The sequence below is a fragment of the Sardina pilchardus genome, chromosome 17 (genome assembly GCF_963854185.1).
Source record: "Sardina pilchardus chromosome 17, fSarPil1.1, whole genome shotgun sequence".
NCBI classification, from domain to species: Eukaryota; Metazoa; Chordata; class Actinopteri; order Clupeiformes; family Clupeidae; genus Sardina; species Sardina pilchardus.
This window is the reverse complement of record NC_085010.1, coordinates 29282937-29304433: the sequence shown is the minus strand read 5'-3', so window position 1 is coordinate 29304433 and position 21497 is coordinate 29282937. Positions and strand designations below refer to the sequence as shown.

Sequence of the window (21497 nt, the reverse complement as noted above, 5' to 3'; positions counted from 1 at the left end):
TCATTGCTCATTAGTTGATAATTTGCTAAAAGACAAGTGTTTTTCCAATCACATTTGAATCATAATTTCCCAGTGGGCCTCAGGGTTTTTACGAGTTTGACTTAACTTATACTGTGACGTGTGTATGCGTTAAGTGACGTGTGTCTGTTTCCTTGAGACTGCACTTTGCTTTGATGAGCTGGTAGCCCACCCGTGTCATGGCTCACCTCTGACTCATGCAGTGTAAGTGATTGCGTCAAAGGGAAGTCAGAAGACAAAAACAGGAACGATGAACCTCTGAGAACGGCCAGGACTGAGTAAGGTGGATAAAGCCGTATGTGTCATGACTCATCTGGACAAATGAAAGCGTGATTTCTGAGAACGGTGAGAAATCGAGCGGCGTCTTCATCATAGGCGGAAGGGTGAGTCACAAACTAGATTCGAGGACATACTGTAGCAAATAAGTGCTGAATACAAACCCCCCCCGGTTGGGTGATCTCAGTGATTACGTCAGACAGGTTATGGAGTTAGAGGAGGCTTGGGAGAAGGGCAGGAGCCCTGACTTTCAAAGCTCGTCGCTCGTCCTGGCCACTGGAAGACCAAAAAAGACCAAAACAAAACATAGTTAAAACCATGTTCATTTAGAAAGACAGTTTGCCAGGCTACAGTATCTGCCCGCTTCCCATCCCAGGTGTCTAAATATGTTCAAATAGAGCATAGCCACAGACAGTTCAACATACTCTACTGTGTATTCATCTACACTAATTTCCCGCATATAAGCCGCATTGCGTATAATCCATAGGACAGTGTTTTATGCCAGTTAAAAGAAACAAAATCATATTAACACCATATTAACTGCCCCCTGTATTAAACCTCATACCTCATTTTTTTCAAAATCAATGTATAAGCTGCGGCTAATAGTCAGGAAATTACGGTACAGTATACAGTATGTACATCGATTATCTATCAGTATATTGATTTGATCAGGCATTACTGTAGTAGTGCAATTCCATGTGATGCATGGAATGCTGGCAGCAGAGTCCCTTGCTAAAACTCTGGCCCTATTTTGCATGCAAGTCACAGTGATATCGTGGTGCACATCTTTGATGGGGATTCATCTCATCTTTTGTGTTCATACCAATTGGAAATTGGAATTTGATTTAGAAATGACAGAATCTTTTGGGAAAACGGTTCCTCTTTCTGTTCAAATGCAGAATACAGCCCAAAGAAGGGTCTTATGTGATCTCATACTCACAATTTCTCAGTGGCTGGTTTGTTTGGCACCAACAAAATCTCTGCATGTGATCATGCAGCACCACTTTGTCATTCAAATCGTCAGGGGATTTTCCAGTTCTCTCTGTTTGGCTGCAAAACGGCTTCCTTTTCAGTCCTGCTTTGTATTTAAGTGGTTGCTTGCTATGGCATCATTACTATGATTACATACATATTACAGTATGTCTGTCTTGTGTGGAATATATACTTACGTATGCAGTACATGCATTTCTTACTGTATGTACTGTATGCAAAAGCATTTTCAGTAATTACAGCATGCCACTGATATTGGTGTAACCGGCATACAGTACAATCGGTACATTCTTACTAAACTAAACCTTTCTTGTCCCTAAACACTCAAGAAATGTTTAGCTGCTCACAAAACACTTATTTTCTTCACTTTTTCCCTGTTATTCTTCTCCTATTTTACCTGACTGTTCGCCCTTTCATACTCACAAAAATATGAAAAGGCTATTTGTTCAATGGCTTTAACAGGATTTCCCGTTGATTGCCTTCAGTCGACTGTGAAAGTGCTGGCAGGTGGAGTAGCAGGTGTCACCAATCAATGCGTCTTTGCAGCAAAGCACGGTGAGAGCCCTGGAACACCTCTGTGATTTGTGTATATACCTCCCCTTACTTTCAGGAAAAAGGAACTCTCCGGTACCTCTCCCAGCGCATGCCAGTGTGTGATGGGCTTGCGTGGGTAAGCGAGCATTTCGTTCCAGTGGTCGCGGCCCAGACCCTCTCCGTCAGGCCCCGTTCGGCACACGCCGATCACTTCGTTGTGGCCCACTCTGTTCAGAGAGGCAACACAGGATGCGCCTCTGAGAAGGGATCGATTTCAAGTGTCTGCACAAAATTGTGATCACCCCGATGCACTTTGTTGTGCGAATAAATTGAAGGACAAGGGCGTTAATGGAAGGAAAAAGGCTAAGAGAAAATGACAACCCTCACAAAGTCAGACTAAGTGCATATAATACCAAATCATCCACTATGCACTTTTTTTTTTCAATACGTGATTAAATAATTATGCCAAGCTGCTAACTGCAGCCAATTATGGGGCCCTTCAAAAACATTTGCATAAGTGGCCAAGATGAACTGACTTTTGCATAGGAGTTGAGAGGAAAGTACAACAACAAAATCTCAGCATCAACTCTAAATGAGCACGCTCAATCAAGTATGAATAGCTAAGGATTATAACTTTTCACTGTGACCTCACTCCAAGGACTTGTCTTGGTGTTAGCGCATTTATGAACATGTTCTTAGAGTGAGTGTAAAAACCTCTGTCTGTGATGTGAAGCACAACAACTGAAGATGAGTATCTGCCATGATTGACAAGTGGTAGGATATTCGCCAAGCTGTTTGCATCATATCAATCACGAGCAGCTTTTAGTGTTATGCCATTTTTGCCAGACCTGACGCCTGCCTCTGTCAATATATCTTCTCTCTAAAACCAAGGCCAAAGGACTCACCGGTCATAATCCATCACCATGATGGACAAGCTGACTTGCTCCACATTTTCTGGGGGGATGTCAAAGATGATGGCTTCATTGTACACTGGATTGAGGGTGCTCTTCTTGGTTGTGGTCTTCCTCTTCTTTAGCCTTCGGCCATCACATATGAGGGACACTTTCACATAAGGGTCTGCAGATCAACCAATCATAGCAAGTGAAAATATTGACGACAACAGTATGATATACCACCAGGATATCAAATGGATATACTGTATCTCATAAAGAAGACAGCACCTGTGCAACCAGAATGAATGCCACTAATATAGGACATCTTGGAGCACATGGTTATTGTCCTCTATGCGCAATGATGCAAAGGGACCTCTGCAAAGATGCAGCCATATGATTTCACCATCCATGTCTCTATAGAGCTACAGTACAGTGGCATCTTGGAACAGCCGCCCAATTGCATTCGCAAAATGAAATTCGATGCATTTTAAAACATAATTCTCAGTAGAGATTCTTTGCTGGTATGGCAATTAAGTGTCTGTCCAGCCATTAGGCAAAGACATTCCATAATTACAATGCCATTATAAGTTTATGGTGCAATATATTCACCCGAGGAGCCAGTAATGTCCATGGCTTTCAGGTTCCGGCACTTGATGACGGTAAGGGTGACTCTGCCAGCTGTGGGTAGGTAGCAGAGAGAGAACATAATCTCTCCCAGGTCAACGCTCTCCTGCAAACACATAAAGGTTATTGGAAACAGATCTGCACTTGCGGTGTAAAGAGCTGTCTGCAGAGAAAGGTTTGTACTCTTTGCTATAGATCTTGAGGAGAGAAAATCAAACAGGTGTTTTTTTTATTCTGCCAGTGACACACACACACACAGTGGTGTCATGTTCAGGTACAGTATCACTGATGCAGTGCAGTTGACACACACACACACACACACACACACACACACACACACACACACACACACAGTGGCGTCATGTTCAGGTACAGTATCACTGATGCGGGGGAAGTGAACTGGCAAACACCCATAACTGATCCACAATAAAATATTGTATTTTGTTAATTTACTCTTAACGTTAGTCTGCATTCGCCTGCTGCTGATAGGCAACATTTTCTGTCTGGTTAAGGAGGTGATAGAATATCAGGGAAATATTGATCCATCCATGTCCCTGTATTTACAATGATGTCAGCGAGTTATGTAATATGGTTGCTACTTACATACACACTCACACACACACACACACACACACACACACACACACACACACACACACACACACACAGAGGGAGCGAAAGAGAGAGAGAGAGAGAGGGGGGGGGGGGGGGGGGGGGTAATTCAACTCAAAGAAAACACTGAACATTAGTGCAGGTAAATAAAAATGAATTGTCAGGAGCACTCAGTCAGTGCACAGTATGATTGATATTACTGGCAGAACAGAGCACAGAGCACCAGTTGATTCAGAGCCAGTTTGTTCATAATGCTTAAACCAATATTGATTAGGTGTTGGTAATAACAGACTGTAAGTTTGTCCTTCCTAAATCAAATAACACGCTAGATGTCTTGGGTTGTTTAATCAGTTATGTAAGGTGGGAATATACTTGATCTGTGCACTGAAGGCAATACTGAACAACACTAATCTTTGTTTGGTATGAGTCTGGGAATTCACTTTCACATTAACATTTATGAATTCTACTCTGTCTCAGGCATGATCGATACTGGCTTTAGACGGACACCTCTTCTAACAACACAACAGCAAAAAAAATGCTTCCCACTTCCTACCGACCCATCCCCTGCAATCCACCCCAAGTCTTCTCCACATGTCAACGCTCGTCTCAGCCTTGGCATGAACCTGTGACTCACGGTGCCAAGGGCATGCTCACAAGCCCCCACCTCAAAATAGTCCTAACCAGATGGGGCAAGCCAAAGATTTCTTCTTCTTTTTTTCCCTCCATCTTGCTACTATTCATGCTGAAATCGCACTGGCTGAAGGATGTGAGGCGACGTGAGGCAACACTGGGCCTTCTGAGTAAAAATAACCCCACGTAACGCATAAGTGCAGGGTTGTGCGGAGGACACAGCTGGACGTGCATGGCTGTGCTAGACTATAATCAACTGAAGCCATTAGACTTATTTTGGGGAGTGTGATTAAGCAGTTTGAGACTAACAACAGCTGGGATAAACATCTAACGCCAGGATCACACAGCGCCTTGCACCTTATATGTTTACAGAAAATATGGTTGTAAAGTATGACTGGTAAAATAGTATGACTGAAGACATCTGTAACGACACTATTTTCATTTTCAGTAAGTCTGTGATGTCTTTTTTTTTATCTCAACACTGAATAGACTAGGCATTTAAAGCTGTAGGAATACGACACGAATGCATTCTGAATGCATTAGAGCAGTGTTGAAAATTACAGCATAAGCTCAATGTCTCACTGGTTCACCTCAATTAGACTTGAAGTTCAGCTCACAGCCAGAAAACCAATACAACTCAAACTCAAAGTAGTCAAAAAGGCCTCAAGCAACAAAGTCCCAGACACAAGTGACACATGAACAAGATGAAAGGAACCAAATACATCCCAGCCATCACCATAACAATAGCGAGCTAAACATACAACGAGATGGCACACACCAGCACAGACAGACACATGATAACAATGACAGCCTTTGGTGACAACATAAGTGTCAGATGAACTTTGTAGAGTCTGTATGTTCCAGTCACTCACCACAGACAAAGCATAACAGACAGTTGTTCAAGCTCACTATAAATCAAAATAAAGAAACATACTTAACACACCCTAAAGATGAAACAGACAAAACAAGAGCAGTTCATTTATTAGGTGGTTTGCACAAAATACTTTTTAGATCTGGAATATATTAAAATGAAGTTGTTATATAAACTCTTCTAAAGAGCAATATGACTACAAATGAGGCAGTGGTGTAACCGAGAGGTGAGGAATTCATCACAATTTGTTGCAGGTGGCATTTTTCTGACGCACAAAATTCTCCATTCAGTTTTGGATAAATGTGGGATGCACTATGCTTGAGCCCTTCAGCCTTTTTTTGGCACCGCAGCCTCACTGATGCATATTTTGGAAAGGTGTGTGGGTGCGTCGATACTCTACAGGGTGAGTCACACACTCCCTCCCTCGCAACTAGTGAGAGGATTATACACCTCAGTGGAGCCCCGCAGGTGGGCCCTTTAAAGAGTTTGGGCGCTTGTGCGATTTATCTTACTTGTGAGCTCTGAGTACCTGAGAGGTGCTTTTTGACTTTAGGAAGGGAAAAAAGAAAACAAACACAACCAACAGAGTGATTCAAACACACAGAGCTGAAGGTTTCATGTGGTGATGCTCAAGGAATCCAGACACACACACACACACACACACACACACACACACACACACACACACACACACACACACACACTCTTACACTAACACAAATAAACATGTCTCGTCACACTTACTGTAGTGGCAGCAAGAATGTCCTTCCAGACGACTGCCTCCCTGGAGAGGTCAGACAGCTCAAAGAGGTTGTCCACCACCACTTCCCCAATCATGTCGTGACTGGTGAAACGGTCAAAGTCATACACGCTAAAGTGGAGCTTTCGGTTGCACAGCTGGTCGTACTCGACTGGGAAACGGAAGGCCTCGTCGAACACGGGGTTCAGATTCTTGCGGTGGACGCGGGTCTGAAACTTCTTCTTGCGCTCGGGCAGCAGGTAGATCTTCACGTATGGGTCCGAGGTTCCCGTGAAGTCCTTTGCTGGTAACTCCAAGGCTTTAAGGATGCGCACCTCCAAGGCCTGTTCTTCGTAGTCGTAGCGCAGGGCAAAGCTCAACTTGCCGCAGGTCTCCACTGGCACCGTGTTGCCCTCTTCCGAGTCCACAGACTTCTGCTTGTAAAGCTCAGGCTTTATCCGGCCAATGCTTGTGGTTGAGGACTGCCGCATGGGCAGAGTGTCCATACTAAAGTCAACACTCGTCACATTCATTTGTCGTGGTAGATGACGGCGGAAGGAATTGTGCCTGTCAGACGGAAGAGGAAGTTAATTTCTCAGCGACTGATAATGCAATTGCCTACAATGAGCTTACAAATATGTGGGCTAAAACATAAGATCATGCGTCATTTAGCCACCATACAGTATAAGGTACTGACCTCACAAACAATTCAGTAGCAAATTCAATAGCAAAATAACTGACAAGAAGCCTCTCACTTCATAGGATAAAATACAGTCAGTTGACTGACTTGACTCAGCACTAGTTTGACCTTGCCAACAGAGTGGGCCCACAGACAGCCCTGTGCCATGTGTCATTCAGACAAACCACAGCTATGACTGGATCACAGTTTCTCAGCCCATTTCCCACAGCTGATAATGACTTCCATCCTTTGAGCAGAACATGGCTCTTTACTTCTCCTTGGTGTCTCCTAGCAACTAGCACCTATTCCCAAGAAGAAGATCACAACAATCTGACAGCATTCTTCATTGTACAAATGATAAATCCACGGCAACAATGTAATTGAACAAAATAATAAAATAAAATGAAAACCATTATGGTTATAAATTCATAATACTGAACCAAACAAAAAATGTTTTTGTATGTTATGCAATGATTTTACACTCAGAACATTTTATATGTGAAAGGTAGCCTATGTTCAAATGAATTGCATAACACTGCCGAGTAGCCTTTCAGGTATGGTCAGTCTAAAGTTTAACGTAAAAAAATAAATAAATGTGAAAACAAAGTATTGTCATCCAATTGCCCCCATTGCATGCATTGGCTCTGGGCAACAATCTTTCCTGTAAGACTAGAGGATTAGTTTGTACAGTCCTCTCACTCCCCACCTTTGACTGCCTGTTCAATTCATATCATTAGCCTACAGTACATTACATTGCACTACACAGCAGCTAAGAAATGTATCTTTCAAACAATCTGTACACTTTTACAAGTTAAATTTGGGAAAAGCTTTTGTGTACTGTCACTACACTCAAAAGAAATGCAGCTCATTTGATGTGCATACTTCTACCAATCAAATTGCAAAATACATATAAATACATATAAAATCTTTATACGAGACAGTTGGTCTAGTAGTTTAAAGGCGCAGGCTAATTTGCCTCATTTAAACCCGGACCCTGAACACGTTCTTAAAGAATTCCACCTGGCTAATAGCGTAAGTGAAACTTACTACTGCCACAGTATGGCCTGTAGTACCTCTAATGTATCCTGGTAGAGCTATAAGCTGTTTATATGTTAGAAATCATAATGACGTTAAAAGGCTTACAGTGGGTGAGCTGGAGGGCACACTTGTATGGTGGATTAAGATATCTCAGGGGGACGTGTCAGGAAACACCCACCGTGACACCTCAGCTCGTCCCCACACGTGCAAGTTTTAAGATCTTTAAATATTATTCATATGTTTTAATGCCTGTCAGCTAAGGCTTAAAATCTCCAGCTTTTTTAGCCTCTTGCCCTGCCTAAAGGACAAATGTTTATGCATAAAGTGTCTCTGTCTGTGCAAACATCTTCCTCTACTTGAAGGAATTACCCTGGGTTACTGGTTCAGTAGACATTCTGTTATCGTCTTAGCAGTGCTATAAAAATATCTTCCGATTGAGGATTAAGCAGAGATTTTTGACCTCCATGTGAGCAGCGGTAGTCAATCTAGCGGTGCAGCGGAATCGATGCAAACAGAATTGATCTGTTGCTGTTCCATAGTTAATCTCCCCTCCCACTGCCAATCGTAAAAAAAAAAAAACCCTGCTGAATTCCTGAATCACTTGCTGTTTCCCATTTTCATTGCCCACATCAGTACACCTAATGTGCCAGTAATTAAACTGTCTTTGCTCCCAATTAAAGCTCAATATAAAACAAAAAGCCATAAAATCATTATAATTCACACTGGTGGCCCATTAACTCCCTCACCATTACATGCCCCATCAGACAGACGTGATATTTTGTAGACAGTTAGCATTTGGAATTTTGCTTCGCCAGCTTTTCAAAAGTGGCATCATGTTTTGTGTTCATTATTCTTGGCAATTTGAGGAATTTTTTTTTGCAGGCGAATTAAGAAAAAACTAAAAAATAAAAAACAAGCAAACAACTCAACAAAACAACAACAACAACAACAACAACAGCAACAAAAATGCCAAAGAGTCAAGTGAGTGTGACCAGAGAGAGGAGTGCTCTGACTGCAAGACTGGTTGGTAGGAAAGGCAGCAGCAAAATCACTCCCACAATATTTGTAGGCCATGATCCTAATTACCCCATCACTGCAGCCGCGAACGCTTACTCAGAGCAGACCAACAAATTGCCGTCACAACCCGCAGTAATTCAAAGACATGACAGCGGCAATCCATACACAAATGCTCTTTCTAATCAGGGCAGGCTTCCTCAGGTCCACGCACATGCTCGGACCGGACGTCTACCACCTTACTGCTCACTGGCAATCCTGCCAACCCACAGCCACTGCCTCTGCAGAGCCAGCTCATAGTGTAGGCTGCTCACACCGAGAATAGTATTCCGCTCACCTCACGCGCTTGTCCCGCACAAATGAAAACAAGCTTTTCAGGGCTGACAAGATATCCAACATGTCAAACAGGGAGATGACTGTCCAGGAGATGTGAACTAAAATTAGTAAGCTAGTAAGTAGGCTACACAGGTACTCAAGTAAGTAAGTGTTAATCTATATAGTGCAGTTTTGCAGTGTGTTACACAAAGCGCTTGACAAGGTAAGACATGACATTAGTTAAATTAGTTCATTGGTTAAACAGCTGAAATGTCCCTGGACAATGATGGTGACTGGTGTAAACAGCGCTTAGCATGGTGTCATTGTACAGACCAACCCCATAGCCGTGCTGGCTGCCTGGAGAGCCCTGGGAACACGAATCAGTCTGAAGTGGAGTGGTCTTTCTGAGCAGATGGTGCACATTCAACTTGCAGATCAGCAGCTCAGTGGACCTCCAACAGTGCCAGATCTCTCATGGTTTGTTACCTGTCCATAGTTCATGAGCAACCACTCAATCCAGACACTGGGCAGTTAGCAATAGCGTGGCGACTCAATGTTGGGTAAGCTTGGTGGACTTATGGTACGGCAGACCTCCCACAGAGTAGGCCTACAGCATCCTTACCAATATCTCCAATATCTCTGACCAGATGCTGGAATTGCAGTCGGCAAATACTGTAGATGGCTCTATCAAAGAGCTATCCAAGACTTAGCTAAGACAGTATTAAAAAAACAATGTCTATAACTTTAACTTTGAATAAACACAAAAATAGAACCAAACACTACATAAAATTATGAAAATTACAAAAAACGGAGCAAAAAAACCCCCAAAACATGCTAGACGGAGTGGTGTGAGACAACCCCGTCACTAGGCAACACTGATTAACTGAATGATGAATCATGTTTCAACTCGTCCTAAAGAAAGACAGACTGATTCCAAAGGTTTGAAAAAGGCACGATGTAAGACTCGCATATACTGTACATAAATACCAACTATCATTTCTCATGAATGAAGTTGGATGAGTAAGCCAGACTATTGAAAAACAGACACAACCACCTCGTCTGTACAGCAGCAGGAGGGCAGTCACTACAGCCAGTCAAACCGCTCTTTAGATCTGACCTTTAGCAGCCACGTGTCGTGCGCCCTTTTCAAGTCCCTCCACGGCCGCGCTGTGTAATTTATCTCGACTCCTCATTCGTTGAAACGGTCAAAGTGCTAATGACACCACAGCAGCAGCCAGTCAGTCAGTCGGAGCAGGCGGCCCGCAGGAGATGGAGCGCAGCTGCCACATGTGGCATCAGCAGGGTCCGCTCCGCTCCGCTCACCCCCTCACCCTCCACCAGCCCCTCGCCCGCTCCACAATGAGGCCGGACTAATTGCAGCTGGGTGCACAATCGCTTTTAAAAGCAGTGGCACCAGAGACAAAGGAGAAGAGGAGTTGATTGTTTAATTGCCGGGGTCGTTTACAGCCATCGCCATGGTAGCGTGACTCACATGCCCCCCTAGTGAAGGGGGCGGGGCCACGCCTGATTGCAGGGCTCCGAAGTGCCCGGGCAAGGAGGTGTGCTGTCACCCTACCAACAAGTAGCAATGGCAACCGGTCTTGAAGTGCCCTGCACTGTCCACACTTCCTGCTGCTCTCTCTCCTCCAGTCATTAGGAGAAACACTTCCATAAGCATGCTGACTCAAACCGAAGCATTTTCTCCTGTTCTCTCTCCTCCAGTCATTAGGAGAGACACTTCCATAAGCATGCAGACTCAAACCAAAGCATTTGTGAGTAATTTTCATTTTGCAACATTCTGACTAATGAGCAAATTGATCTGTTAATCTCTGGTTGCATAAGCACTCATTTTCTATCAGCTCTCAGTACCATTGTTCTGTATAAAGCAGAAAAAACAGCAGGCTTTGAGAGATGGTTTTCTTATAAATTTGAAGTAAAAGTAATAAAAATGAATAATCTGCATTCCAATATGCGCTACTTATAGCACACAGTGTCACACACTTTCTGAGACTCAACACTCTTATCAAAATCAAATTCAATCTCCATAAACGAGGAGAAGAGATAATATTATCATTTGGAAATGAGAATGCTTGGATATGGTGGGTTTCCTCATCTCCTATAGGAAGTTCAGATCCCAGTGCAGGCTATAAGGAGACACACCATGGCCAGACGTAGATGACGATGGAATCCTCATCATATCTGACAAGGATTTTCTTCCCTCGGGCAGCTAATGTGTGATGAAATCAAAGTGGCTTATTCACAAACAGATGGTTGGATGGCTCATATAGTTCTGTTATATATCTTAGAAATTAAATATACTAACAGACTTCGTCATCATGATCATCTACAAATGAAAGAGTAATGGGCTCTATAACATACTGTACAAATAGTGACACAAACCAAAACAGTCCAGAATGTACTAATGGCCTTTGACAGTTGGTTATATGGGCAAGAGGGCTTGAATGAGTGAAGTGGGGGTTGAGATACATGTAGATAGGGACAGAGGAGAGAAAGGGGTACCTGGAAGAGGAGGTAGGCTCTGTGGTCTGTCTCTGGATCTTAGCCTGCTTGGTCAGGTGCTCGTGCAGAGCCTGCTGCACCTCCGCTGGGATGTCCGGCGACGTCTGACTGATCTTCATGGCCGCCTCGAGCAGCTTCACCGAGCTCCGGCCGTTGACCTTCACTTCCGGAACTTTCCGCTTCCACTCGTCCTCGTCATGCTGCTTCTGCACCGATGGCTGCGGCGATGGCTGCCTGCCTGCCAGCACCACCTTGGTCTCGGCGGCGGCGGGAGGCTGAGGCAGGGATGCCATGTGCGGAGGCGCTTCAGGGAGGGCACCCTGGGCACAGTTATCCACATGGGATGACAGGGCCTTGCTCCTCCAGATGGGCCAGCACAGCTTCCAAAAGACAAAGAGAGAAACTACCAACAGGGCGAGACCACAGAAACCCACGACAACAGCAAGGAGACTGACAGAGATGTCTGGGGGGAGGTGGGGGCGAACGTGGACGAGAATTGAAGGGGACACACACACCAAGGGGTTGGGGTGGGATGAGTAGCAGGGCGGACAGATTGCATGTGTGAAATGGCAGTCGCAGGCAAATTCAGAAAAGGAGAGACAGACAGACCACCGACAAGAGAATGGACAAGAAACAGAAAATGCCATCATCAACAGACAGCATACACGACAAACATACATGAAAGAGAGAGAAGGGGGAAAGAACAGAGAAGCAAGGCATAAGAAAGGGGAGGCTGAAAACAAATTTGTTCAGCAAAGCAGAGGTGGCCATTCATTCCACTCCTGGACACACTACATAAAATAAGTATTAATGAATTGATAATGAATTGTTAATCTCATCCAAAAGCTTTTCTAGTTTTTCCATAATGATTCCTTCGCTTTTAATATCATGGGAGTAAAAACAGCAGCTGAATTAGGCAATCACTAATCGTCTAAAGATCTGGAATGGCATAAGTATTTCGATACGAATACGAGTCTTCTGAAACGTGCTGGGAACACATTCTACTATTTCGAGGATGTTACGCAATAGCTTCATACGATGAAGCCGTGAAATTATATATATTTTTAAAAATGTCCGCCATCTCTAGGGTCGTTCAAGTTGTGGACAAAATCTGTACTAAAAACTTGACGAGATTCACAGTGCTGTGCAATCAACGACAAAACGAAAGTAACGATAGCCCATCCTTCACTTTTCTGACAACGTTTATTCAAATCATTATGCTGCATACAACTGAATAAACATTAAGAGTGATTTAAAACTATCTTATGATTTGCTGACTCAGCAATTGCTCTCATTACAAAATCTCGGAAATGTCACTGCGTCTTATACACAGTAAAAATAGCCTACAGCTTTAAACGAAAGCTTTCACACCACCTAACATAAGATGCTATGTGAAAAGTGAAACGCACCCCAGTTTATTTACAGTTATAGGTTGAAGTAATCCTCCTCGCAGCACAGGATGCTGCAACCTGTTGCCAAATGCCTGACAGCCACAGGTGGCAAGACGCATCTGCGCGCGAATTTGGTAGGGTAGAGCGCGCGGGAGGCAGAGCAGTAGACGAGGATTTCACAGCAAAAAGCCAACCTTTTCACAGAGGTTTCGCACACTTTGAACGAATTCACGAGAAAGTTGTTCAGAACAAGTTTTACGACGACTTTTCAAGTGGCTATCGTTCCGTAAAGCAGGCAGTCCTGTAAAAGAACGCCCCGGTCAGAGGGAAAGGATGACAGTAATTTAATGCAATTTACCTGCACTTCCTTTACCTGGTATGGTGCTCTCCAACGGGAATATGTCAGCGCATTTCTCGCGGTCCACATGACCGGCGAGGCAGAGCTCTGTAACTATCTGCAGAGCCCTCTGGCACAGGCTAATGTTGTCCTCAGAACGGATACTCATGTCTTTCCTGTTAATCCATTGTATGCTAGACGAGCCGTGAGGTTGGGGGTTCATTGGGACGGCATGAGAGCGGCCAGCTGTAGCCAATGTGCCCGGGATAGAAGAGAGGGAGAGGCATCCACGTCCATATCCTGCTTGGAATGACAGGCAGCATCCAGCGCTGGAGTAACTGGTGGGTGCGTTTGAACAAAGGACCTTCAGCGCCTAGTGGCACTCTGCAATTGGCCAATCGGAGCTGGGGCTGGTGCGTTGTCTTAACTGAGAACCTGAGCCATTATGAGAGCGAAGCGAAAGGAGGAGAGAAAGACCAGCAGTCTGTGTAATTGAATGGATTTACATATAAATCTATTTGTTTTTTAGTAAACTTAACATTACACTCAGAATGACGTTGTTTGTTTTTTAAAATACACAGCTAAAATCAAGGCATAGCCTTTGCATTTGACTAATATATTGAGGGATGTTGAATTAACCAGGTTTTAAGATGTCTTAATTTTGAAATAGTACTAGTAGCATGAATATGCCTTCAGTAGGATGATGACTTGCAGTTTAACTGTATTTCCAATCATTACACACTCACACCTTACACACTGAAAGCAGAAGTGGCAGCAAAAGTCTTTGACAGAATCAATGCCTAGATGATCTTTGAACTAAACAGAGCCACTGTTTTCACAGTGTCATTGCAAGATATTTTGTATACCCAAAGAATGTGCGCTCATTTACTAAATTATAGTCTCATTTCACTAGATTTTGTGCACAATTTAGTATATGTGTTTTACTAAAACATACGCACGTTTTACTAAATTGTGTGCTCATTTTGCAAAAAATAAGATGAGAGCACATTATTCAGTAAAACATGCACACACAATTTACTACATTGAGAGCACAATCTAGAAAATGAGACCACAATTTAGTCAAATGAGTGCACGTTTTTTGGATATGCACAAAAATCTTGCAATGACACCTTCAGGTTCCATAGTACAAACCTTGTCTACTGCAACATGAAATCAGACCTACAGTATATATCACAACGTATCATGCATTACAGTGCTTTAGATGTAATTATAAGCAGCTACACATCATTCAATTATTCAAGCTTTTTTTTATTTATAGGGAGAAAGTACACATACTGTAGCCCTTTTTGACGCATAGTCCTCTCCAAGCTCACTGAACCTGATAGTGTGCATTGAAAGCTATGACAGCTGCTCCTAGACACCGACAATCTCCTTGACAACCAGACGTTAATCCTAAATAGCTTCCAGACCAGATGTCATATCAGTGTTTACAGCCTTACTTTTATGTGTGATTGGTAAAGAAACAAATGCAGAGACACAGTCATTTCAGAGGGTGTTTGTCTGGGGAGCATGGGAGGACTACATCAAGGGCTGAGACAAGAGCGCTTTCAATTTTGACTGGAGACATTTTTTTTTTTTCTAAAGGTATGAGGCTGTTGGTTATTGTCAATTGCAACTAATTCTCTCTGGTATTATCAGGCCTCTTGCAATCTGTGCAAACAGTTCAGTGATCAGTACTACTTCGGCACTCTGCAGAGGAAGTCCTGCCATATATTCGTTCTACCTTAACACAGGTGATATCACTAATTTTGGATCTACCTGGCTGCTAATTTGGATGAGCTGGTTTATTAAATGGCTGGATCAAATATTTGGCAGAACTTTTACTTTCTGAACCGGAGATGTGCACTTCTGTCTTTGCATAATGATGTTCCAGGTCCGTCTAGACTCCATATCACATAAGTGTTGAGCTCACCTGTTCCTTGCTGTCATCAGGACGTTACTTAATAATGTTTCATTTCCGGTTGTGTTGTGTTGGTTGTGCAACCTGCATGGTGGTTTTGGCTAGCCTGAGTGAACCCAGATGAATGTCAAATGAATGTCAGCACATTTTCATTTGCTCCACAGAGATAACAGGGAGCCTGGGGCACTGAAATAATCATTGATCAATAATCATTACAGTCTGATCATTGTGAGCATACTACTTATAATGCATGTTTTGCATTTTGTGGGAGCTCTTTGTCTACAGTGTTTGCAAACAGTGTTTAGCTCTATGAGAGAATTTTTACTTTGAAAGGCTTTAATGTGCCAGGTCCTACAAGTAAGCAGTTGGTTGCTAGTTGGTGTCACTTGCTGCTGTTTGATTTGGGGGACCAGGAGGCTCTTGTGCCCAAGGGGCGCTTGATTTCCCTCCCTCCCACACACACAGAGAGGCACATTGACAAGTTTGTACAGACACATAGACACACACACACACACACACACACACACACACACACACACACACACACACACACACACACACACATTAACACATAGAAGCATATACTGACATAAATGTGGGTGTCACCAAAGTATCTTACAGAAGCAGTGCCCACAAGTTTGTAGACACACTCATGCCCACACGCAGTCACTCATGCCCACACGCACACTCTTGAACTTGATGTTCAAGCAATTTAAGAAGTGTCAGACAGTCCCAGACTGTTCATATCGTTTCCTTGACTTGTTAAATACTGATTGAGTAGCCGAGGGGGAAAATGTAAGACTTGGTCCTTCCAAAGAGTTACAGAAGTAGGGTATCGCTGGAGAACATTAGCCTAAACTTGTACTCGTACACATTTCATATACAGAGAGTCTTTCCAATGCCAAGCGTTAACTTCCTTGAATGCAGGTACTCTGTTGAAGTTTAAAATGATTGGATCTGCCCAGAGCCACTCTGGATCTGCCATAACCAATCCTTGATGTTTGGTTGTGACGTGTATGCCATGCTCAAATTAGTGCACGACCTTAACCTCGTTATTCTCAGCTTCTCCCTCTGTTCACTGATTGGACCTGCACATTTTTGGGTGGAGAAAACCTGTGAATATACCACAGACGACAACATACTCAATGAAAATAGAGCGGAAGTATGTAGGAAAACATACAGTAGGTTGTTAAGTGAATTTTGCCCATGTGATGGCCATGAAGGTCACTAGTCCATCTAATGTAAGACCACCAGTCACTGGATTATAGTTGTTGAGAGCATATCATTTCATGTGTCAAAATTTTTTTTCCATGGAATTACATCAGCCTCTCAGTATGAAGCATCGTGCTGGTGTAAGCTTCCCGACCTTTCTTCTCAGTCAAGTTTACAGTAAGTGAGTCCTCACAGAATTTCTTTCTGAAATCATTTGTTTTTGAAACCTAATCGTTGACAGAAGTCACTCTTCAAGTCTGAGGTTGGTGGGTGGGTGATGCCACTAAGCAGGGAATGCCTTGGTTTGACACATTTGATCCTTTTAAATGGCTGTCAAGAGATTTGCTGCAATTGGGAACACAAAATGTGGCACAGTGCTCCTCTCCTCTTTTAAGTAAATATTGTTTTATTCACACCGAAAGATGACATTTCGAGCTCTCTTCAGCAGACCAACAAATGTAAAACAGCATTTTCTTAATGGAAGAGTAGTGTGCCAGTGCGTTCTTCTCTGAGCACCTGCCTGTTTGGATGTGTAGACGTTGTCTAGTTTCAGTTGCTGTATTTGGCGCACGTGATGAATGGACTACTGCATACGAGGACAGAATTGTTCCTGTGTTCTGACTGTAGAAGACTGTATATGAAAATAGTAGATATCTTTTGAAGCAACTTTTCAGCAATCCTATACAGAAGAGCAATCTTTACCTAACTGCAGATCAAAATGAATGAGTAACTTTCTACCAGCAGCGCCATAAAGTGAGCAATGGCAAAATGATGTTTAGAGGCACGCAATTATGCCTTGGCAAATAGGACAATCAGAATTCCATAGCTCTTCTGGGCATATTCATCAGTGAATGGCTTGTGGTGACTCTGTGCAACCATGAATGCAAAGTAATAAGCCCTCTCTTGACAGTGACATGTCCCCAATACATTTGTTTTTAGTGGGGGGACCAAACTGCCTCTAGTGTTGTCTCCTAATGGGCTGGCGGGTAAGACGGTCCTCACAGCCAGAGGTGAGCCCTTGATGAATGTGCTTGATTTTTCCTGAGCTCTTGCCAGTCTGTTGTGCTTCCTGCCAGTACCGCTGTTCAGACTGTGATGCTGTTGAGTTCAGCAACAAGGTCACATCAATTTGTTTGCTAAACAGTGTAATTGCTCTTCAGCTCTCCATGGCACAGACCTACCCCCCAAAAAGCACCATTAGCAAAGCCAAGTCAAGGGATCTCTCTCTGTACAGGAGCCCTGGTTCTTCTGTTAAAATATTCTGGACTCCTGGAGCAATTGCATCCTTCATAAAAGGCACAAGAGCCAGGCTATTATCTGGAGAATGTTTTGATGTCTCTGTGAGTGGCTTTTAAAAGTTTTTTTCCTGTAAAAGGATCATGGATTAGCTAAACATTAGCGGTAGATACACATAGAGAGTTTCACATTGTGGCTTTAATGCTTTTTATTTACAGTATATATACATTTTATATATAAAATTAAGACTTCTTCTCGGCATGTGTAAAACACATTCACAGTGTTGTTTTTCTAGTCCAATAACGCTGCTCTTCATAGTGTAAATACAGTTGTCTCTGGTAGGCCCGTACCATTTCGTCAAATTCAGAGTACTGGATATCTTATTGTTCTGGTGAATTGCACATTTGATTAAAACAATCTGTCAAGCTCGTAAGCTAAATGGCTACATGTTACAGTAACAAGATTACTTTGTGTTTATTGTGATTCTCTGACAAACATCAAAAACAGAGATGGAATGTTGTATACTAATGCATATCATTCACTAAAGCCTTTAGAGGTAAATGGCGTGAGACACCATCAGCCTCCAGTGTGTACTTTGAGTCACATCTGCCAGTCAGTATGACCTGCATATCTGAAGGTGGCCTTTTCCCCCTCACTTCCCAATGAGCATGCCACTTGAATCAGAGGTCCTTGGGTGGCTGAATGAAAAGAGGCTTGCTTAATTACTCAAAGTCAGAGTCTGAAAAGTCTGAAAACGTTATCAAGATAGGTATGCATCTCTGTTTTTGATGCACGCGCGCACACACACACACACACACACACACACACACACACACACACACACACACACTTTTTTACCACTTAAAGTTGTTAAAGTTGTTTTTTATTCTGTTACATGATACTAGAGACAGTCATTCTTTCAGACTCCTTTCATGCCTTGTATGTGGATTGCAGGATAAATGGTCACAGTCTTGAGTTGCATTCAATATAACTCAATATAACAGAAATGTATGATAAATCAGAATGACTAAAATGTATACAGATATGCCCCAAATCTGCCCACATTGGTATACAGTAAGAATGTAATGCTAGGATAGGAGACATACCTGCTAGCCGATAAATCCTGTATTTGTCAATATCAGATATAACTGTGGTTTGTGCAGCTCAGACTAAAGTTTACTGTAGCCTATGCACAACCAGATAATATCCGCAATATTGACAGACACATAAGCACATTGATAAAACACATTAAATGAGTGTTTTAAATCAGCCCAAACATATTTTTTGCTCATGGATTATGAACCCTTCAGCAGAACTGTTGGCTACAGGTGGAGGTTGTTTGATGTAGTCAAACTCATCCAGGTGACTTCCAGTATGGTCCAGGCCCTTCAATGCCCTGAGGTAAAACCATTGCGTTTAAAGTGTTGCAATGCATCCAGTACTAAGGACTGTTTGTGCCTTCATGGGTTCAGCAGATCTGCTTTTACAGTAAACGTGTGGATAGTACAGTAATAATGGCTTATATTGCAAGTGAGGAGCATGACATGCTGGCTTGCATGAGGCATGAAATTGCAGGTTGTCCCCGTAGGCATTTAAAAGGCGTCAGCCTTGTCATTTTATTGCATGCGTCGCTGTTTATCGTATTACTGTCATAGTTATAGTACGAGCTGTGCCAATTCTAGTAGACAAGTGTTTGTAACAGTTTTTTGTCCTGCATGTGTCTTCCACTTTTGTCATTAACTTCTGGTCAAGGATATCATGCACTTCGCCCACCCACATTAAACCTGGCATGGATATAGCCCCACGTGGATTATATGGTGAGATGATACTGAGATGATATATATGGTGATGATACATATGGAATTAAAGGATTGAGGCCCAAGTTGTGTTCTCCCTTCATGCCTGCGTCTCCTGATGTTGGAAAGGTTCAAAGCAGTTTTGGGGCAAACAGACAGACAGACAAACAGACAAACAAACGCCGGTCCCCGATGAAAACATATACCTTCTTGGCGAAGGTAAACAAGATCTTATGGTGCATCAGCTAATTCATTTCTAGAATGGTATTAGTGAAATCAGTATACAGGAGAAAGTGTTATACACTGTAGCAGCACACTAGCCAATATCCTCTGATATTAAAACAGAATTGTACATCATTGTACAAAACATTGTACAAAATTGAGACATCTCTCAAGAATATCCAAATATCTTAAAATTGTCCATGTTGTGGAACAACAGCAAACAGCCAGTCTCACTGGGAGTTGTGGAGCCAATCATCATCTTCTCTCTTTTGGACTTCAATACCTGGGGTTCTCTCCAGCTCATTCAGGATGGCACTCTTCCCATCTTCTCTCTTATGGACTTAAACACCTGGGTTTCTATCCAGCTCATTCAGGATGGCACTCTTCCCATCTCATTAGTTCACCTCACCATTTCCTAGAAAGAGCTACTTTGAGGCTAATTCAGTGACGGTGTTAAGACATGCACTCATGCCTGTACACTCGAGCACACACACACACACACACACACACACACACACACACACACGGACACACACACGGACAAACACAGTCACATAGCTCAGACCATGCTGAAAGCCCCATACTGGGATGTTCTGAACAATTAACTTCGCTTGACTTCCTCTTATGGCACCCTGGGTGAAGCCATTATTCAAAGCAAAGGTTCTATGGCTCAAAAAAAGCAGCTGATTAATATCATTAAACTAACATCGCACATCCACAGTACAGTAGATTATGTATTATATACCAACACTGGAGCAGGTCAGGCAGCCACATACTGTACTTTAACTCAGATTTTTTCTTTAAAACCGACAAAAGAGGAAATCACCTTAATGGTAGATTTGAACTTTCCTGACGTCTGAAATGAAATCCGCACTACACAGCTGTATGGGCATGTCAAAGGAATGACCACTTTCGTCTTCGGTGAAATAACAGATTTAATAATGGCACTGCTTTTGAGTGTTTTTATTGATCAGTCAGGAAAGGAGAACAGGAAAGAAGTTATGGAGGTATTGATCTTGTGCACACTGAGCCATCATATCACCATAGCAGATGATTAACCTGATGTCATACCACAAGAATTGAAATATATCAAGAGGAAGATTAACTGATAAAATATAAGTAATAGATTAGTAGCTATTAGGTAATTCAATTTATTTCTAGCAGATTAAATTCCAAAACTAAAGTACTCATTTGCTAATTGCAGTTTGAATCATATTTGTTGGAGGGTCTGTGCCATTGCTGGCTCCATTCCTGGGTGGATGGATGAAGAAGCATCTCGAAGAGACATTTTCAGGCCATACAGTAATTGCTCCTTTACAGATTGAATACTTTTTTAAGGCTGCGATCAGGATGCCATCTCTCTTGTTCCTACATAAGCATCCTTTGCCTGAATGTCCAGTTAGTCACCATTCTAAAACGGATAGTTCCGGTCCTTGATTGTGATTGGCTGAATTGCGTTCGATGCCGCTGTAAATATCCCGATAAACTCACACCTTGACCGCATTTCGTTATATAGTAATGCGCTACCACAAAACTAGCACAAAAGTTAGAGTGGCTGCGTCTCGTTGTTGCATGGCAACCATTCATATGGAGGGAATATATTTCTTGGCGGAAGAATGATCATCTATG

General features: G+C 42.8%; 1 protein-coding gene across 1 annotated transcript; it reads right to left on the bottom strand.

Moving 5' to 3' along the window:
- Positions 1–498: 498 nt before the first annotated feature.
- On the bottom strand, positions 499–13650 carry syt10 (synaptotagmin X). The gene is made up of 7 exons (XM_062518459.1): positions 13503–13650; positions 11754–12216; positions 6193–6754; positions 3321–3441; positions 2724–2895; positions 1916–2045; positions 499–570 (listed from the first exon to the last, which is right to left on the bottom strand). Exons 1-7 carry the CDS (start codon positions 13648–13650, stop codon positions 499–501), a joined length of 1668 nt encoding a protein of 555 aa, XP_062374443.1.
- Between the last annotated feature and the right edge of the window lie 7847 nt (positions 13651–21497).